Source organism: Silurus meridionalis, chromosome 8, assembly GCF_014805685.1.
Source record: "Silurus meridionalis isolate SWU-2019-XX chromosome 8, ASM1480568v1, whole genome shotgun sequence".
Classification (NCBI taxonomy): Eukaryota; Metazoa; Chordata; class Actinopteri; order Siluriformes; family Siluridae; genus Silurus; species Silurus meridionalis.
In genome coordinates this window covers 17352065-17372495 of record NC_060891.1, presented here as the reverse complement: position 1 = coordinate 17372495, position 20431 = coordinate 17352065, and the positions used below count along the sequence as shown (strand labels likewise).

General features: G+C 37.4%; 2 protein-coding genes across 3 annotated transcripts; both read left to right on the top strand.

Moving 5' to 3' along the window:
- The first annotated feature begins 1323 nt into the window (after nt 1-1323).
- LOC124390237 (zinc finger protein 513) lies at nt 1324-6260 on the top strand. 2 transcript variants are annotated; one of them, XM_046856065.1, is made up of 5 exons: nt 1324-1845; nt 2046-2241; nt 2786-2908; nt 3033-3743; nt 4091-6260. In XM_046856065.1, exons 2-5 carry the CDS (start codon nt 2202-2204, stop codon nt 4852-4854), a joined length of 1638 nt encoding a protein of 545 aa, XP_046712021.1. In that variant the 5' UTR covers nt 1324-1845; nt 2046-2201; the 3' UTR covers nt 4855-6260. The 2 variants fall into 2 exon arrangements, with proteins under 2 accessions (XP_046712021.1, XP_046712022.1); XM_046856066.1 differs by having other exon boundaries at nt 2021-2241.
- Nucleotides 6261-12696: 6436 nt separating this feature from the next.
- On the top strand, nt 12697-15476 carry plaat1l (phospholipase A and acyltransferase 1-like). The gene is made up of 4 exons (XM_046856067.1): nt 12697-12865; nt 13170-13299; nt 13404-13657; nt 14326-15476. Exons 1-4 carry the CDS (start codon nt 12857-12859, stop codon nt 14389-14391), a joined length of 459 nt encoding a protein of 152 aa, XP_046712023.1. The 5' UTR covers nt 12697-12856; the 3' UTR covers nt 14392-15476.
- The last annotated feature ends 4955 nt before the right edge of the window (nt 15477-20431 follow it).

Sequence of the window (20431 nt, the reverse complement as noted above, 5' to 3'; positions counted from 1 at the left end):
AATTACAAATAAGCCTTTCTGTGCCGAAAGGACTACATGGGTTAAACTGATGGGAGACAGTCTAATAGTTTCAAGACTTCAATTGTAATTTTTACAAGTAGACTGTATTTGGGATAGATTTTAAGAAATGCTGCTGAAACTACAGATTTACAGATTACATGTTTACTGCATTTTACTATAGCGGCCTTAAATTTATGGTTTAAAATGGCATCTGGGAAATCATTTGCCACACAAGCAGAAACCATACAAACTTGAATAAAGACACATTATTTTACTGTGTAAATACAATTGGCAAGTACAACATATTTTCGTATTGTGGAGCACTAAAAAAGTATTTTTCAGTACCTGAAACACAAATAGACAAGATACTGGAATAGTGGGAATGAAAATTCTATTCTATTCATATTTTACTTGTGTAATTTTACAGTGATTATGTATGCATTCATACAAATGTACATTTCAATTTGGATTTATTCCCTAGCAAGCTAGAGATGTCTGTGAAAAAACAATACTCTCTGAGAGGACATCCTCAGAAAGAAACCTTGAGAGAAGTCAATGAAAATCTCATTATCTTATAAGTGACACCAGATGGAGGAGATATAAATCATTACACAACAATTTAATACTGCATATTTGGAAAGGATGTTCAACAGATCAGTAATAAGTATGCTGAGATAAGCACAGGGTAGTTTTTAATGATTATAGCAGCAGGTCTTATGTTCAAGTCTTATAAACTGAAACAGTGATGAGAATTGGGCATAAACCTTTTGATTCATAGAGAGATTCATAGATGCTTGTCAGATATACATTTAAGATTTTTTTTTAATTGTCACAAACATAGTTATATACAAAATACAACTTGCAGTGAGATGTAAAATATATACATATGCATTGCAGCATAGTGAAATGATTTCTTATTCCAGCAATGTTAGGAAGCAGGGGTCATAGCACAGGGTCGGCCTTGGAGCACAGAGGGTACTGGGGCTTAAACCCCTGACCAGTGACCCATCAATGAGCTACCACTTTCCCCATAGATTTATATTTAATTTAATTTAAATGTATAAAGGATAAAGATACATGAAATATCAAATTCGGTTTGAAAAAATAATGTTACAGTGTTATGGTTATTATTATTATTATATATTTGGGGGAGGATTAAAAAAATGTAACTAATTATTTCATATTAAATCTATAAATATAAAAAAAACAGGTTGTCAAAATGACAAGGTTTGATATTGCCGTTGATGATAATGTCCTCGTCCGCTAGACGGCGCCTGCGCGGCGGGCTTAATGTTGACGCATGCGCGCAAAGCGAATCACTTCCTGTAGTGGATACGCTTTGCAATGCATTGTTGTTAACGTGAACTCTTTCCAAATAGTGCTGTGTAGCGAGGCTAACCGCTTGTCAAGCAATAAGCTAACGGAAACCATTCTCAGTCCGACTTGCCAGCCAGTGGACAGGATTACTAACACCGAGTGTCTTGTATTTCTCTGACATTTTAAATAGTGCAGTCATCAACCGTCTTTTGGGACGTTGAAAAGCTGAGCTAATGCTATTGAGGTAGCTACCAAGTTCCAAGGCTAAAGGCTATTTACTTGCCTCTTTTTTTGGTATGCTAGCTGGTTAGCTCTTCTAGCAGCTCAGTATCTAGTGGAGTAGTGTAGAGAAATAGATTTTCTTGTGCTGGTGCAGGACGCAGTGTGCCTGGCTTCTTCTGGCCTGGATTAGCCGGTTAGCGGTTGTGTCAGAAAAGTTTCAAATATAAGGCTTTCTAAACGTGGTCCATTCTGATACTTCTATAGTTTTGGTTTTCAGGTGGCCAGCGCATGATGACAGTTGAATAAGTAAGTAGATGAGTAAACGTGTTTCCTTTTTTTTATTCTAAGTAGCACGAAGTCGTTCAGCATTAGCCTTTAAGAACTCCCTGTTCAGAAAGTGCGCATCTACGTTTACTTTGGTGGCCTTCAAAAAATGACCAGCGAGATCCTTTAGTTTCCTGTCCATCTGTTTCACACCCAGCATGCTTTATTTATCCCTGATGAAGATCGACTAAGTGACTCGGTGAAGTTCAGAAGGAAAGATGAGTGAGCTGATCACACGGTTACTCTTGGCTTTGTGTGGCTCTGGAAGAGGAAGATGACAGTGCAGCGATGAGCTGATTGAGAGTGGACCAGAAGAATCCGTGGAGACTGTTAGAAAAATGCCCAGAAGAAAACAATCAAACCCACAGCCTGTCAAATGTAAGTATTATGCGTAAGCTCAGCCTAAGAGCGTTTATTATCTGCAGGACAAAGTTCTGTGTAAAGTGTGACTACACACACACACACACACAAACACACACACACACACACAGCATGTCTCTCTGAGCTCGTCACACGTTTGTTAAACTATCTGTAATATATGTCCTCCTTTTATTTTCATCTCAATGCTCTCTTGAAATGCTGTCTGTTTCTTCTTCCGTTGTGATTCTTTCCTTGGTTCATTTCCTTTCAAAATCTCTGCCATGAGCAAGGATCTGTACCCCTCCCTGTCTTTATCTTTGTCTTTTTTTTTCTGGTTCCTTCCTCAGTTTCTTACTCCCTTTTCCTCTGTCTGTTCACTGTGCTGATATGTGCCATTATTGCCAGAGTTTTACTTTCTGCCACCTATTTCTTTGCAACAAATTAATCAAAGCAGGCTGATACGCCTTTCCCTCGTTGATTTCCTGGCTCTGATTCACTTAACATTTCATGCGACGTGTTATCATTAACGTAGCTCTGTTGGTAATTTGTTTTGGTATCTTAGTGGGGCCCGAAGATGCTGTTGGTGTTGGAAATCCAGGGAGTTTGGTTCTGGAGAGTGATTTCCTTCTTGAACAGGATTTTGGGGAGAATGACTACAAGATCATAGGATTTGAGAGAGACTCTGGTTAGTTATTTTTTTTAAAATGCCATGGTATTTTTTGAATACTACAGTCTAAAAACACACATACACTAGTTCCCATGTTTTTTTCAAAGGCTCATGAAACACATGTTCCGGGGTTTCTTTACAGATTCAGTAACTGCTGACATGGGAATTCCAGCATACGCCTTCAGTGACGAGGACTGCTCCAGTTACAACCGCCTCAGCATGGAAAGTGACTTTGAGGACCCGCGAGACACTGAGAGCGAACGGGAAGAGATAGGTGGAGACTCATCCTTTGCCCCATACCTCTCCTGTAGGCAGTGTGGCCAGCTCCTTGGTGATCCCCTTAGTGGGGCCCTCGACGTTGCAGGACTCTACTGCCTTCAGTGTGGTGGTGAAGAGAAGGGAATAGAACAGAATCACGAACAGGGAAAGGAGGCAGTGTTTGCTCATGGCTCTCGGCAAAAAGGACACCGAGCGAAATCTAGCCCCAACTCCTACAAAACCCACTCATGTAAACTGTGCAGCTTTACCTCGCGCTACTCAAACCACCTGAAGCGGCACATGAAAACACACAATGGCGAGAAACCATACCAGTGCCAGCACTGCACATACGCTTCAGCTCAGCTGGTTAACTTACAGAGACACGTGCGGACACACACTGGGGAGAAGCCATACAAATGTGACTATTGTGCATTCGCCTGCAACTCCCTTGGAAACTTAAAGAGGCACCGGCGCATGCACACTCAGGAGAAGCCCAACAAGTGTAGCCAGTGTGAATACCGAGCAAGTAGCAGCCACACCCTGAAACGACATATGATGGTACATGAAACAGATGAGTCCACAGCCATGGTGGAAGGTACATTTTTATATTTATATTTAAATATGTCCAGACTATGTAAATGAAAAGATAAGTAGGAAGGATTTGCAAATGAATGATTGTAGATGTTTCTGTATTTTTTTTGTTTAAGTTATTGCATGTTTTTGGTTAGACAAGTTCTTGCAGCTTTGTTAGCCAAAGAGGAACCACACATTGCACAGCATGCATTTAAACAGTAAGCACTTAAAGTGTAAAGGGAAGTAAGAACAATCAAGTTCCTTAAACTGAACTTCCCTACTGAGAGGATGAGGTTTATTCTGCTTGTGCTTCTTTAAAAAGAAAAACTAAACTTTATTTTGTGTGTGTGTGCGTGCGTGCGTGTGCAGAGAACGTAGGACCCGATCTGAGTGTGCACATTAGTGCTGATCCAGACTTCCTGCAGAGTATTGGGAGCCTGCATGCTGATCATCATCCTCCCAGTCTTTTAGAGGCAGAGGCACTTGGCCCGGAGTCAGAGCCCATTGCCGAGCTGCTTTTCCCCATCACTTGTCGCGTGTGTGGCTTGGCACTGGAGGACGAGGACGGTGAGGACATGCACATCTGTAACAAGTGCACTCTGGACATGCTGGCTAAGAGCTCTCTAACTAGTCCTGAGAAAGAAGACAAGCTTTTCTCCTGCACTTCATGCCCCTTCATCACACAGTACCCCAACCACCTTGTGCGGCACATGAAGACTCACAGCGGGGAAAAGCCTTACAAATGCCCGCAGTGCAATTACGCCTCCGCCCATTTCGACAACCTGAAAAGGCACCACCGTGTGCACACAGGCGAGAAGCCCTACAAGTGCCACCTTTGCGACTACGCGTGTGGGAACCTGGCTAACCTAAAGCGACACGAACGCATCCACTCGGGTGCCAAACCCTTTCAATGTACCGTGTGCAACTACAGCTGTAACCAGAGCATGAATCTGAAGCGCCACATGCTGCGGCACACTGGCGAGAAACCATTTAAGTGTCAGGAGTGTGCCTACACTACAGGCCACTGGGACAACTACAAACGGCACCAAAAAAAGCACGGCCACTCCCCTGAAGGCTGGATGAAGATACCATTGCCAGAGAAGGAGGAAGAGGAGGAGGAAGGCGAGATGTAGCGGGTTTTTTTTTTTTTGAATGGAGCCCTTCTTACATGCTCTTAATACCTAGCAGAAGTTGCCTTACTGTTTTTATATCGCAAAGGTGCAAGGTGCATATGGCAAGAGTGTGACCCTCTAATTCATAATTTGTTCCTCTTCGAATGTTGACAGTAGTAAGACTACTGTGAAATCATTCTATCAGCATGCTGAACAAATTCAACAGAGAAGCGAGTATATCCCCACAAGCATACATGGGAGTTGACATTAAAATTGAAGTTTTATTTAATCTGTAGCACAAACCATTCATGTCCAGTTTGAAAAGCGTTAGACTTTGAAATTTAGACTGAGAACAAATGTGGTTATACATCTGTTACTTTAAAGCTGGTCTGATTAAGCTGACTTATAGGCTAAACCTTTATTAACACCTCCATTCTTATTCTTTTCATATCATTTACTGAGGGAAAGTGTGTTGCAATAAAGCCAATGAGTCGTCCTTTTCTAGGTTGATACTATATTTCTTTTAAATTCTTTATCGTGGATTTGATTACACTGAAAACCTCTGGTTGCTGCTAAATTATATAGGATGTACAAATATGTAGGTGCTTTTTCTGGATTTTACTGTAAAACAATTGTCAGCTGCCCCTGCACCAATGCTGCACTGTGTGTGTGTGTGTGTGTGTGTGTGTGTGTGTGTGTGTGTGTGTGTGTGTGTGTGTGTGTGTGTGTGTGTGTGTGTGTGTGTGTGTGTGTGTGTGTGTGTGTGTGTGTGTGTGTGTGTGTATACATATACATTCACAGGGGTCTTTTAGGCCCCTGGCACTCGCCTTATTTCCCAAGGAAATGTGGTGTGTGTCTGTAAGTGTGCTTGTGTGTTTGAGACTTTTTGTAAGTGACTTTCAAACAGTTTTTGTAATTAAGTTGTGTGACGCCTACTGTGAAATTTCATTTTTCATGAAATATAAGCCCATTAACGGGATAAGGTTGGAAATGATATGTTTTTTTTTTTTTTTTTAGGAAAGACCTCATGAGGAAAAAAGGGAGAAAGACCACATTTGCTATTATTATTTTATTGAAATAGTCACAGACAGCACATTTCTATGATTGTAGGTGTCTTAATGGTTTTCACTCTATGCTTTTTGTACAATATATTTTTTGGAAAGAAATAGTAAAAATATATTTTGTACAGAAAGAGCACAAGATTTATTTAAAAAAATGGCCAAGATCATTAGTCATTCAATGAAATCAGGGACAAAGTCAACGTATTTTATGCAGAATTATGAACTTGTAATGTTGTCATATATTGTCAAAATGATTATTTAAGTACTGTATATTATTTTTGTGGTTTTTCATTTGCTTTATTGTTGCAGGGACTTGTTAAATGACCCTTGGCTTTATAATAAAACAAGAGATTAATTATTTTTAAATACATGTCTTGTATTTAATTCCACTGACTATAAAGAAGGCATGTTAGTTTCTCTCTAAGCATTTGAGACCGCTTGCCTCTAGAGATCAGTATAGAGCTTGTTAAAAATTATTACCAGGCAGTTCTCATTTTTAGAGAACTGAAAGGGGTGTGAGCAGGTCACGCTGTGAACACACTGTACTCTGTATTTTGTGGATGAGAACGTATATTTTTACAGAGAGTTGTGTTGCTGGCTGAAATCACGGCGCAGTAGCTGGTTGAAGGGGACCAAACCTCACTGAGACTCCTGACTTGGTTCCGGTTTACCAGCCACTAAGACGTGCTGCCCAGCAAGACGTGTAAGATGTTTTATACTTAATGTATGGAGAACCACATTCCACTTTAGTACACATCCAATGAACAACTGAACACTTCTATAAAATACATGATATCTACTTATATTAAGCCATTAGATATTTGATCATTTGGTTGAAATAAAAAAATATATATTGTACAAGGATGTGATGAGAACTGGCTTGAAAATGGTTGGGAAATCTGTTGGATTTTTATCCTAAAGTTAGAGCACCATCTGCTGTACAGAAGATTGGTTATCCTCTTTATACTTTCTTGGCATGCCCCAAATCCCCACCCCCCTTAAAAAAAAATTCGTCAAACCGTTCTTTTTTTTTTTTTTTTTTTTTTTCCTTTCATTTGCTACCAAGACATTGATAGTGTAAATAGATGTGCCATTATGTCCTTATGGAAACAGCCCATCCAAATTAGCTTCCTCGCACCTGTTCCTCTATTTATAAGAGTGAGCACTTTACGGCACCTGTGTTCTGTCAATCAGCCTGCACCATCACTAGCTGAATGGGATGCTAGTCTATAAGTGCAACATGCATGTCATGGGAAGAACATATACGCATATTATCTCCATGCGATGTCGTCTCTGACTTTGACATATTCTTTATATTTAGTAATATGTCTCCATAATTTTAAATATGTATAAAAGGAGAACATGATTATACACTAAATAATAATTTATTATAATAATTTACTCACTTTCAGGTTTCAAATCCTTTTTTCCCCCTTGTATTCTTGACACTCTGATTTGTAAGGATGTATATGATGATGGCAAAGTCCCCCTGAAACCACACACTTCCTTACATTCCATAGCTGAATGCAGTATATGGGGATATAAGGAAGTATGTTATCTCAAAGAGTAAGTAGGGATTCCTTGATCTGCTGCAGTGACTCATAATTATGGTGGAAAATATAAAATACAGATGTGTGCTAGAACACTCAGAAAATGTATCATATACAATTCCAAACTCCACTGCTATCAGTTATTGTGTTTCTTCTTCTACTACCTTTAACATTTTAAAGAGAATTTAACATTTTGTGGACAAAACCTCAACCCTTCCCAGTTAAAGTTAACTGAACAGACTAAAACAGTTTACTTCCGTTTCAAACTCTAGAATATAAACACATTGTAAAAGCAAATGAGCTGCTTTTCCTATTCTCACCACCTAAAAAAAACAACTAATATTTTCTAGACTGAGCTGAAACTGCGTCTCTCATTATGCAGCCGTTATGAATCCCGACTTCATGGTTTCCTGGAAAAGCATTAAGACAAGCGTAAGGCTCTTCACATTACTTGCCCAACCCTTGAAAACTGTTTCTTCACTCGTAGTGGAGTTTGTCCACCTTGGCCTTTCCCTCTGTCCCCTGTGCAGCTCTCTTGTCCATATCCTCCTCCTCTGCAGTCGTGCTCTGGACTGTATCCAGGACAGGCTTGGCTTCTTAGCCTTTTCTATGAGCAGCCCTCCCCCTTGCTGTCGGCCTTCCACCTGTCAGTGTCCTTTAGAGGCCTGGGGCTCTCCTGTGCCTCCTGTTCCCAGGCCTCAGCACTGTGACAGGGCCAGGCAGCCTGTGAAATCACACCTCTCAGCTGTTCGCACTACACATGAGACACCCTATACCCACTGCTCACTCTTCCACTGAATGTCAATGGCTCCTTAAAAAAGGAGTACTTTTGGGGGTAGGGATGACTGGGAGACAACTGCGAGGAGTTTTTTTATTGGGACAGTAGAGCAGAAAATGGTTCCAGCACCACAGCTGACTGTGGAGTTTGTAATTTTAGGTATGTCATATACGGGGATACATCCTCCAATGCTTTGTTCTTTGTTCCTTCACCAGAAATGATGACAAATTTTTTTATCACAAGTGCATAAACAGTCTGCAGTGAATGAATCACTTTTGGTAATGGCCACTGGTTTGTGACATCAGTAATATAAAGCATATAGTAATGTAAAGCATCTATAGTATTCACCACTGTGGCAAAATCTGTCATGGTTAACAGACCAGCACTGGGTCCATGGTTTGGATTAAGTTCCTGTCTGAGTGATTAACTGCATACAAGCATGATAACAGAATGCACCAGATGAGCTCATTTACATTTCCCTTTTTCCATTTAACTTTCCATCCAGTGGCTGCGGGATCACAAATCGGGATCCCTTCCATGGCTGAAGCTGGAAACAGGAGAGCGCAGGGAAATGTGAACGGGGAAGCAAACACTTCATAACCACTAAGGTCAACACCTGTGTTCTAAACTCAGCCTGGGAGGCAGGGTAATTATAAAACAAGCTCATGCATATAAACACTGATACACTGAAGGACAACGATTAACACTATGCAAAGTTCTACACAGGGGTTGACAATCGGTCTGTTTTACTTTGTGGGTGCTGTTGTTTGGCAGAGTGCCAAACACGCGGCCTAAAAATATCCGATCTGATTATGGCACTGGGCTACGGCACTGATACATCCCTCATTAAAGCACTATTTCATAACACATATCATCTTCCTTAGTTAATACATGTAACAAATACATAAAAAAAATATATGTGTAAAACTAAGAAAATTCAGCTGCACAATAGTTTGTTAGAATGAAACTAAAAATATGACCAATTTTACTAGGAACATTATACAGTGCTTAAATATATTCACAATACAACATATTCAATTTGATCAGTGTTTAAATGGCATACTACAGAATATGTCATAATAGGGTTATTTTTAGATTGCTAAACACCCCCCACCTGGTGGTGTAATAACTTTTTCCTCCATTCAAGTACTCGGTTATCTCCAGCATTAAAAGTACCGCTTGACATTTGTTCATGTTTATTTATTTTAGCCTCTAATGGTGTGCCTGCATAAATACAAATCAAAATTTGGATTAAATTCCCAGCATGGCTTTTTGTGTTTAGGATCATTTTGTGCATGGATATAAAAACCTATGGCTTTCAAATTACAAAATGACTAAGTGATAGAAAATGATTGTTGTTTTTAAAATCAAGACAAGATAAGACAAGGCGTGATAAAGAAGACTTTATTGTCTTTGTCATGTCCTGCTGAGCAAAAGAACAAGATTATAATGATGATAATCCTTAGTTCTTCAGACAACACAATGTAACAATATGTACTGATATTCTATAAAAAATAATATAAGCTTGAGTTTAGGTAAAGAATCACGGTCTAAAAAACAACCTCTTTTGCACACGGTCTATTTAATTGCTTAATTGTGTGCTTATGCCCACTCAGAAATATATCAGGCCTTTGGCACAGAAAAAAGACCGATTTACAACCCCATGTTGACTCATAGGGTCCTCAACATTAAAAGAGGTGATGTGCTAGTGTGTGCTTACCAGTTGCCAGCCTTGAGGTGGATACAGCTGTTCAGTAAGGGCCACACGACCAGTCTCTTAAAGGCCTGCCATTGTGTATCTTCCTATCCAAGAGGTCAAAGGTACTATAATCAACAGCTTAAAAACAGGTGGTGATTTTGACTGAATGAAGCATGTGCTGGTTTTTCTCTTAGCTGGGCAGCATTTTACAGTAATTTGGAAACTAGACTGGATGTACTCATCTCCTTGTGTGGTTGGCTTGGTCAAAATTGTAATCAATATTTCCTCACACTAAGGATATTGTATGGAATTGTTTTGTACTATTTACCAGTAGTAAAATGGCATTACTATCATATATTTATTAATGTTAAGCCATGTAGCATCACATGATAATTCTATTATGTATACAAAGATCACACTCATTAAAAGACATTCATGATTGTTATATTTTAATAGGTTTCTAAGTTCAGTAATCATGCCATATCAATACAATATTGGTTGTGTGAATCTACAGTCTGGCCTTTAATTAAAATAGCCACAGCATCTATTTACTAATATTCTCTAATTGTTTATTTCTTATTTGTTTTTTATTTTATTTCTGTTTTTGTTGATGTTGACTATTTGTTTTTTAACACAATCTACTGTAGGTCATCAACAGCAAATCAGATTATTTAAATCTCCGAAAGGAAGAAGTATTATTTAACATATATTTTGATTTTGGAAGAAAATATATTACCCAACCACAAATTCTCCCAAATGATCTTTAATAAGTTGTATTAAAAGATTTACTACCTTTACTTACTACCTTTACTCTTAACTAAATAATATAAGGTCCTCACAGGGTTCAGCAAAATAGGGCATTTACAGTATGTTCCCCGAAACTTAATTTGCCCCAATTTGCTTTCAGCATAAAGGGAAATTTTGACAAATAGGTTTATAACACACAGTGACTTGAGGATTGGCAAAGTTCTAGAGGTGTTTCAAGGCAAAAGTGAATTGACAGCTGACAGTTATCTCTGGAGACATGAGCACTGAACAGATGAAACTTTTCATAGATAGTCATGTATGCAAGAGAGGGCGTCTACTCCAGGGATTCAGCTAAGAACAGAGTGCTTGGAGAACTTGGTGACACCAGTTTTTGAAGTTATTGATTAGTAGTTGGTAGTCCTTCTCCCCATGCCACAGTTGAAAAAGCAGATGGAGGTCTCTTGCTCTCTCTCTTTCTTTCTCTCTCTTTCCTGCTTTCTGTCTCTCTCTCACACACCATACACAAACACACACACACACAAAACCCAGGACATACATATGGTCCACACAGCAGGTGGAGTATAACCTGAGAATTCGCCTCCTCCAGCAATGTCACCTCTCTTCAAGGCCAGGCTTTTCAGCTGGGATAATGCCCATGTCTCATGTGCCCCATCGTTTAAGTTCCTGCGAGTTTGGCAGGGCAGGGAAGCAGCTATGCACATTTAGCACATTATCCAAATCTCTGGCATGCCATTCAAGGCCCACTGTGGTCTTCCCTGAATGTTTGATGACAGTTGTGAAGGCATTTGCTTTAAAACTCACATGCATGTCTTTGTGTGTCTGTTGAGAGATTGCAGGAGAAAGTGTATGTAATAATGTATATATAAGCGTTAAAGCAATACAAATCAAAATAGTCAATGAATGTAGAACGTGTCCAATAATTCTTCTTTCTCTGAGAACAGAAAGAAACCCTCTCAATCTTTGAGTGAATATGTTTATACAATTTCTATTGTCTCTTTTAATAGAGAGCAATTTAGTTCTATGTAATTTTTTTTTTTTTTTTTTTTTTTTTTTTGCATTACAGAAATCTTTATATATATTTTTTTTTATTCAATTCCAAACTAATGAAGAAATCTTGATTATAAAACATTCCAGTGCTAAGTATATGTTAAAAGCATTTTGATTTTGAGCATCATCACAAGTTTTTTGTATCAAACTGAAGTATTCAATTGTTCAGTGATGGAGACAACACAATTTCTTTGAGCAGACATTCTTACAGTTATAAAATTAACAGCTGCTACTGCTAACCAAGCCAATGTATTATTGCAACAACTTCAGGATGTTAGGCAACAAACTGCATCGCTCCAATGTGTTAAATGTTTCTGTCATCTTCATTGTACCCTTTTTAGTCACTTTTGCTTTGTAGACTGTTCTCTCTAATGTGTGGTCAAGAGAATGTTTCTAATGATTCCAAAATATAAAGCTTGTTAGCTTAGCACAATCATCATTGTGAAGTGAATGTCATGTTTTGATATTGCCTGTTCGGTTTTAAGACCTGTGAGTCACCGGTTTTAGCAAATAGAGAGTAAACTTTGTCCAGTGTTTCATTTCACCTTATCTTCTAAAAGCCTCGTGGATGATTTGCATAGAGGGTTTTGCCCACATGTATGTTACAAACAGATGTTTCCTGATGAAATGAGAAGTTTAAAAGGAGATACATAATTACTGTCATTGGTTTCACGTGCCCTTGTTTAGCTTCGCTACTCATGACCTTTCTCAGGCAAATGTCTAGACTATCTATGTTTTTAAAATCATTTTTATGTCTTAAAATCTCAAAAATACATGTATGCCACCTACATGTGAGCCATTCCTAATTTCAGCTGCCAACCAACAATTTGTATGTGATGCCTTCAAATGTAATCAGTGATGCATTCATAAAACAGTTTAAGGTCATTATGCCGTATCTCCTGAGTGTGCCTCTACAGAATTTTGTTTGCCGTGTACTTTAAAAAGTGTTATTACATCAAGGATTCACATGAACGATCACTGATGTTCAGTATTAGACAGTGAGTAGTGGGAAACACCCTTTTGGTCTCTTAAGAGCGTTCTTTTATGCTTCGGTACCTAAGGACACCACATAAGTTCTTCACTTGATCAGCAGCATTTGCCTCTGTAAAGAATTTCTCCAATGGGTCTGGTAAGCTAAATGTTCAATATTAATATAATGTGGTTTCCATTTCCTGAAAAGCATCTCTAAATGAGCGTGATGTGAAGCCCAATGAAATGTTTATATATTTTAGAATCCAAAAGTATATAATGATGGCAGGGTAGGTTTTATTCTTGTAAAGGTTTTTCCAAATGTATTGGTATAATTTCATCAGTGAGTCTGTTATTTAGCATTTGAGGAATATGTTAGAAACATGCGCTATATGTACCATATGTGCTGTTGGATGTAAAAGTGTTCTGAATAATGTGAATTACTGCTGTGTGAAAATTTTCAGCATAATTCACGCCCAAAGCTTCATCCTGGAGATATTATTGAGTTCCGTCGAAACAAGTATTTCTCCCAGTTTGGAATATACTATGGAGAAAGAGATGGCGTCCCTTATGTGGCGCATTTATCATGCAGGGGTGAGCAGTTTGTTGTTTATAACAATGTTTATACAACTGTTGTACATTCTGTATGTTGATAATTGGTTTATACAGGGTTCATAAACAAAACCTTTCCATTTTAGACTCTGAGACAAAGTTCCTCCTCTTTGGTCGGGCTTTGAATGCCGCTGTGAAACTGGACCCGCTTGATGTAGTTGGAAAAAAATACAAAGTGAATAATTACCTGGATGAAAAGCACCCACCTCGAGACTTTTACTCCCACATCAAGTCAGAGATCGAAGAAGCCATGACTAAAACCTTCACCTACGACATTCTGTTCCATAACAGTGAACACCAGGCGACACTATTGCGTTATGGAATCAAAAAGTCGGAGCAAGTGAGAAATCTATTTAATTACTAATCATACCATTTATTTATCAGGCACATTTATACTATTACAATTTTGACATTAACGTCGTAATTAATTATAGTTTAATACCTCAGTTGCTAAGCAGGGAGTAACACAGAAATAGAAGTAGTATTATACTAACACCTAAACAACTAATTAAAGAAAAAAAAGCAAAGAAAATATAATTAGTAAGCAGTTCATTGTAACTAAGTCATATATCAGATTATTACTATTTATATCAACTCCACAAATGCTGTGCAACATACCTCTGCTTACAAAGGACACTACAAAGGACACTACAAAGGACACTATAGCTAACATAGGGTCTCTTTATAATGAACTATCACAAAGCAGGGGCTCCCAAAAATACATCACTCTGTATAACATTTGCCTCACTTTCGTAATCTCTGAGATATCTTTTCTAATTTTTGCAGAATAATAATGACTAGTTAACTAGTATTCCCCAGGAGTCATATGTACTTCATATGTATACAGTACATAGAAATTACTAATCATTCTTAGCTCATAATAAAGTACCAAACTATTACTTTATTAATTCCAAGTATTCAATATACTACCATCAGTGTTAATATAGTACGACAACATGGACATATTGCTAGAGAATAATCCTAATTGTGGTGTCATGTGGTTTCCAGATTGACAAAGTCTACGCAAAAATAGTTCAAACCTGGCGTGAACCATTTGAGAAGAAGAAATTTTGAGTCTCCACTTGGGGGCAGAAAAGGGACATCTCGATTGAAGCGTGGCATGAAGCTCCATGATGCTGGAGATGAGTGGAGACTCTGGTATTAGGAAAATATATGTCATCTTTTTTAAAGAGTCTAAAAAATGTATGCAATATGAAAAGCAGTGCTTCAAATTTAATATTTCAACTTTACATGGAATTGTAGTTTTCTTCCACGTCACAAGGTTACAGAGCTATTATTTTAATTTTATTATTTTTTATATCAAAGTAAGCTATCATACACTCTGGCATGACACTGAGTTATTGCTTTTACATGTTAAATGTACACAATACATAATTTCTACCCTCAGTACTGGAAACATCCACTCTTTCAAAAAATATGTAACTTTCCATAACTTCAATACCCCTTATTATATTTTCTTTTTATGTCCTTAAATTTATTTATGACTTTCCATACGTTTTTTTATGCAGATATTAATATAAGCTATGTGTCCAGTAGAATACAGCTTAATATTCTTTTGGAATAATGTAATATTTCTCCTGTGTTTATATATATATATATATATATATATATATATATATATATATATATAAAATAATTTTTTTTCCCTCCAGTTCAAATCAGACAGATGCTATAAATATTTTAATATGGGCAAAAGAAAAAACTGTAATGTTATAATAATGCAGGAAAGATTTTATGTATTTGATCAATGTACATTAGGAAAGATTTTTAGAAAGAGAAACAGAATCTGCAAATTGATTATGTCCTGATTAAACTGTTGTTCATCACTAACAATCAAGAGTTTTGCTCTTGCACATAACTGAGTAGCTGTTTTGGTGCGCTGTGCGTGTGTGGAACAATGATGAAACCACATAGCAGGAGATATAAAACAAGAGAAGAAATGTGCACTTCAGATTGCTACTGATTCTAACATTCTTTCTCCCACATTAAGTTTTTACATTTTTATTTTCATTTAAACGCCATTTAAAAAGTAATGTCGGACATTTGGCAAACCAGAGAACAAACCTAAAGGCTAAGGTCAAAGCATTATTTCAAATATGTAAAATGTTTCTGAAACTAATAAAGGTGTAATTAATCTATCAGCATGTTTTATATTCAATTGTATTATACTGCACGCATTTCACTAGTATTTTAATGATAAGCAAGAAGTTGTTCTGAAGAGAAAGCAAGCCTAAACACCTTATTACAGTTATCAATGTATTGATTGTCATGTCCGTCATTTTATCTCATTTGTGTTTTTTTTACATCAGGACTTGGTTAAAGGACTTTTAGAGGAGGTTGAACTCAAGAGCTTTGTAATTTAGATCCTGAATTTCAAACAGCAGGAAACAGACAATAGATTTAAAGCAGTGACATTCAGAGGCTGACTGATTATTGATCTCTCTGATTTGTGATAATTCGAAAGAGGTTAAAAGTGATGTATGGCCTGATTATTTCATGTCATTAACATTTTATGTTTCACCTTTGTGTTGCTTTTAGTCTACTACCTGGTTTCTCCAGTTCCAGCCTGAATTCCTGTTTGTCATTCACACCTCTATCTGATTTGTTAACACGTTTTCTTTATTTGTAGTCTTGTTATGGCTTGTTACCTACACATTTCCTCCAATTTCTTTACTTTGACATCTTGAACTTTTTTCAGTCTCTGATCCAGCTTCTCTCATGGCCTCTGTTTCTACCACTGTTGATGTTTTATTAATGTTCTTTTTTGACAGTTTTCCCTCTGTAGCTGTCTCTGCCTGACACCACAAACCAGAATGATCAATAATATCTGAATTTCCACTCTAACTTATAGCTCTACATTTCTGCCTCAGGATCAGGTCTTAAATGATCCTGTGGTGTGGTGCGGTGTGTTAAAAAACATAATCTTTACCCCACTGTTCTGATCTTTCCATTTTTTCAGCCTTTTGATCCTGTTCCAGTGCCTGGTTGTGCTACTGTCCCAGAATCAGTCACGAAGCCTGTTTCTTGTGACGAGGTCAATCACAGGACTTGCTTCTTCTTCCAGCCATACTGTTAGACACAGTATCTAGGCCAATTTATCTTAGCAGCAATTAACATAAAAATTATGTGTTAAGCGAGACATATACACTCTATATAAATGCAAAGACTATTCTCTCTTCCTATTGAAAGAACAGCCCCATAACATTTTTGTGCACTTCTGTGTTCTGAGACAGTCTGCAAAATAGGAAATGAGGTTGTGTATGAATTAAACATACGGTATACACCAAAAACATACAAATTTGGTAATTTTCTGGGCCACATCAAATCCTTTTATCGATGTGGATGGCATACTATTATTCCCCTACTATTTAAGTTTTAAAGTTTTTTCCCCATCCATTATTCATTTCTAGTTAAAGTGTACATGAAAGCAAGAAGATTTATTCCTATATTTGTTAAGAGCAACAGAAAAAAACGGTGACTGAATACGCCTGAAGTTTTACTGAGTTGTCTTGTTATATATTAGCTGAGTAAACTGGGCCTGTTAGGATCTGACATTATTTGGACAAAATGTTTGGGGCACCGGACTTTTACACCCATATGTGGTTCTATACCAAAATGTTACTACAAACCTGGAGGCACACAACGGTGTAAGATGTCTTTGAATGTAGCATTAAATATTCCCTTCACTTGAACTAGGAGACTCAAACCTGTTCCAGCAGGACAATGCTCCCATGCACAAAGCAAACTCCATGAATATGTTTTTTCACAAATTACATGAGTGGAAGATCTTGAGTGAGCTCATGAATTCAAATTCTGACCCTGACTCAGTGCCTGACTTTACAAAAGTTTGTGGCTGATTGAACACAAATGTCCACAACCATGTTCTAAAATTTAGTGGAAGAGAAGATTAATGGTTATTAAAACAGTAAAGGGTGACTTAGATGGACATATGAAAGCAAATGTGAACCTTATGGTCAGGTGTACTTAAACCTATCTTCATATTGTGTGCAAAATGTTCTATATTAGTGTGTAGAATAATGTATATTAATGCAGATGACTGAACTAACCTTGTTCAACCCTGTCTGTAAAGTCTATTCCAAAAACTAGCCTATTGTTAAGGTGCAAATGAGGGCTCTTAATGCAAACCCTGGCATTCTTACATTTTCACTCAGAATAATGGCTGCTGACATCTCAAGGTGCCCTCCTTCCTATTCTAAAATCAGGTTTTCTTTTTTTAGTTGTGCTGTCATATCTAGACCCTCTGGAGACCCTACTTGCACTGTGATTATCATATACCATGTTGTTTATGATTCCATCATACACAACAATTTGGTAACCAGTCTTTCAAACTCTATGAGTCTGTGTACTGCTACTGCAGGACATTGATACCCTTCGCCTGTTGTGACAGCTCCTGCTTCGTTGTCTGCAGTTGTTTGCACATACAGTTCAGATTCCTGCTGCAATTAATTCTTACCTGGATGCTCCACTGAGCAACGTTTCCCAAGGCTGCTATCATAATTGCGAGGTGTTGCATGTGAACTAAACCTGTTTATTGCTATGGTTATGTCAACAAGTTTCACTCAATATATTCCCAGATCCTTTATTTTATCTCCAGTAACAGCTTTATCTTTATTGGTGATCCAGAGCCTGTTTCAGGAAAACTGACCATGAGGTACGAATACACCATGTTCATTAAAGTTTCCCAGATCAACCATTCTGCATTTTTACTTTAATACAAACTATTAAAGTGCAGACCAGTCAGTGAAGCTGAGGATGGCTCCACACAAACAGCCTAAAATTTACTGTGGAGGGTTAAACTCAAGAACCATAAAGATGGATTTGGACTGTAATTAATATAAACAATCTGTAACAGTGGCTTAGGCTGCAGCTGCCATGAACAGTTTGCATTCAAGTGACCATCAGTGAACAGTTGATAACCATAGAATAATGGAACTATAATGAATGGACACTTGGTGTCAGCAAGATGAGGATGGTTCCCATCTAAATCGGGTTCATCTTGCTTTCTTGCTTTTATCATCTCCAGGAATTTTTTTTGTCACCGTCACCACTGACTTATTAGGACTAAACAATAGGGACTAATTTATGATGCTAAAATTATTTTTGTAATCTATTTATGTCTGTAAATCTCCTTTTTAACAATGTCAATTGGTAAAGCACCATGTAAATACAATATAACATGAATTATAACCACCTTTGGCTTGTTAATTAGTGATCAAGATCCAATGCCAGATTTCTATCAAGTTTAGTTTCTTTTTTTTTTTAAAGAGATGCACAAACTAAATAGGTCTACTCCTGTCTAAATATTTATTCCCCTTTGTTTTAAATGCTTTATTTCTTCTTGCAGTTGTCCATGCATCTTAAAGTTTTCTTGTCTGATTCCATCTTCCTTATTATTCTTGCTGTGTAGGACCTCGGTTTGACCTCTGACTTTCAATATGGATTTGCCCAATCTAACCCGGTGCCTGTGACTTGAACCCCTGCAGCAGATATTGATATTGATTTTTGGAAAGTAGTAATAAAATACTACAGTTTCATACAACCACCTTTGGCTCCTATTGCTTCACTCTTTTCTAAAGAAGTGGATGCACACACACACACACACACACACACACACACACACACACACACAATAAAGGGGACATTTAAAAAAATAAAAACTTCAGTTGAATTCTGATTGCCTGTTTCTGACATACAGAGTATAGAATAATCTGTTAAGAACAAAAATAACTCCTTAGCAAACCAGCATACTTAATCTGCATTTGTTAAAAATATACATTATTATAATATAACTCCCCAAGAATGCTCTATTTTACAGAGGTTATGTCCTGAGATAGTTCAATAGCTTATTAATTTTTTAAAGTTGCTCCACCTAAATAGGCACTTTATCATCATTTGCATAATTTGCTTAACTATGCTAAATCTCATTGCCATGTTGCAATTTAGGAAAGTTAATTGGTTTAGACACAGTCACCGTGCCAGTATATTTATAAGCCATCTTCTCTAATGAGTCTTCAGTAATGTAACTGTCCTACTGTATTAAGTGTGACACTTCACAAAGCAGCAATTTTAGACCTGTAGAGAGACAAGTCTTCTCATCAACCCGCTTTATAATTTTATGTCTCGGCTGGATCCTCACTGAGGGCAACAGAGGAAACCCTCAATCAATCAAAAACACAAAGCGAGTGGCCATATTTGTTTTTCCAGCTCATCTACTTTGTGTAAAAGTGGTCTACTAGTCTAGATATGCATTTGATATATTTCTTCATGTTTAAATAATGATGTGTTCTTTCACTGTCATTGCAAAAAAGTCATTATATTCAGTATACTATATATTGCTCGAAGGTATAAAGCAATTTGGTAGTCATGAGGAAGGATGTAAAATATGGAGTAAAGGCTACCAGAGAGTTCCAATAATACAAAACAAATAAACGATTGTTTTTGCCAGAGAACCTATTTTAGTCCTTGGCAAAAATGCAGTTCCATGGTCAGCGTTGTTGAGTGTTTTGAGATTATTTATAAGATAACTATTGAATTTCAGCTTCAGTTAAAAGCATTTTATTTAATTTTAATCAGTATATGCACAGTATGACCTCCCAGTTGTGGCAATGGGGACAAATTTTTATAATTATTTATCTAAAACTTATATTCTTCTTCCAAAACGGGGCTATGGTTTCTCCTAAAGAACATGTTTATATTAAAACATAAAGAGCGGAAACAGCAGCTTGTATGCAACAGTATGCGCTTTATTACACAACAAAACTCAATTGTCTAAATTCAGTTTGTAATATTTAATTATATAACATTTATACATTCTTTATTTACCCTTGGTATCCATCCATGTTATCTGACTGAGGGCTGTGTGATGGACATTGAGCCTATCCTAATAACACTGGAATTTGAGCTCATTGGAGTCTCTCTCTTTTACACCACATGCTGCATCTGCAGAGTCAACAGCATTTTGGATGACCCCAAACACCCATCTCACACACTCTTCACTACCACCAGGAAAGAGGTTCAGAAGCATTCAGGCCTCACATCCAGACTATGCAACAGTTTTTTCTCACTCAAGCCA

Bases quoted from the DNA above. Each gene is read 5' to 3' on its own strand.
- plaat1l (XM_046856067.1), top strand. The intron at 13,300-13,403 runs GTGAGCAGTTTG...TTTCCATTTTAG, and splicing joins GGCGCATTTATCATGCAGGG to ACTCTGAGACAAAGTTCCTC. The intron at 13,658-14,325 runs GTGAGAAATCTA...TGTGGTTTCCAG, and splicing joins GAATCAAAAAGTCGGAGCAA to ATTGACAAAGTCTACGCAAA.
- LOC124390237 (XM_046856065.1), top strand. From the start codon at position 2,202: ATGCCCAGAAGAAAACAATCAAACCCACAGCCTGTCAAAT. The intron at 2,909-3,032 runs GTTAGTTATTTT...GTTTCTTTACAG, and splicing joins AGGATTTGAGAGAGACTCTG to ATTCAGTAACTGCTGACATG. The intron at 3,744-4,090 runs GTACATTTTTAT...GTGCGTGTGCAG, and splicing joins GTCCACAGCCATGGTGGAAG to AGAACGTAGGACCCGATCTG.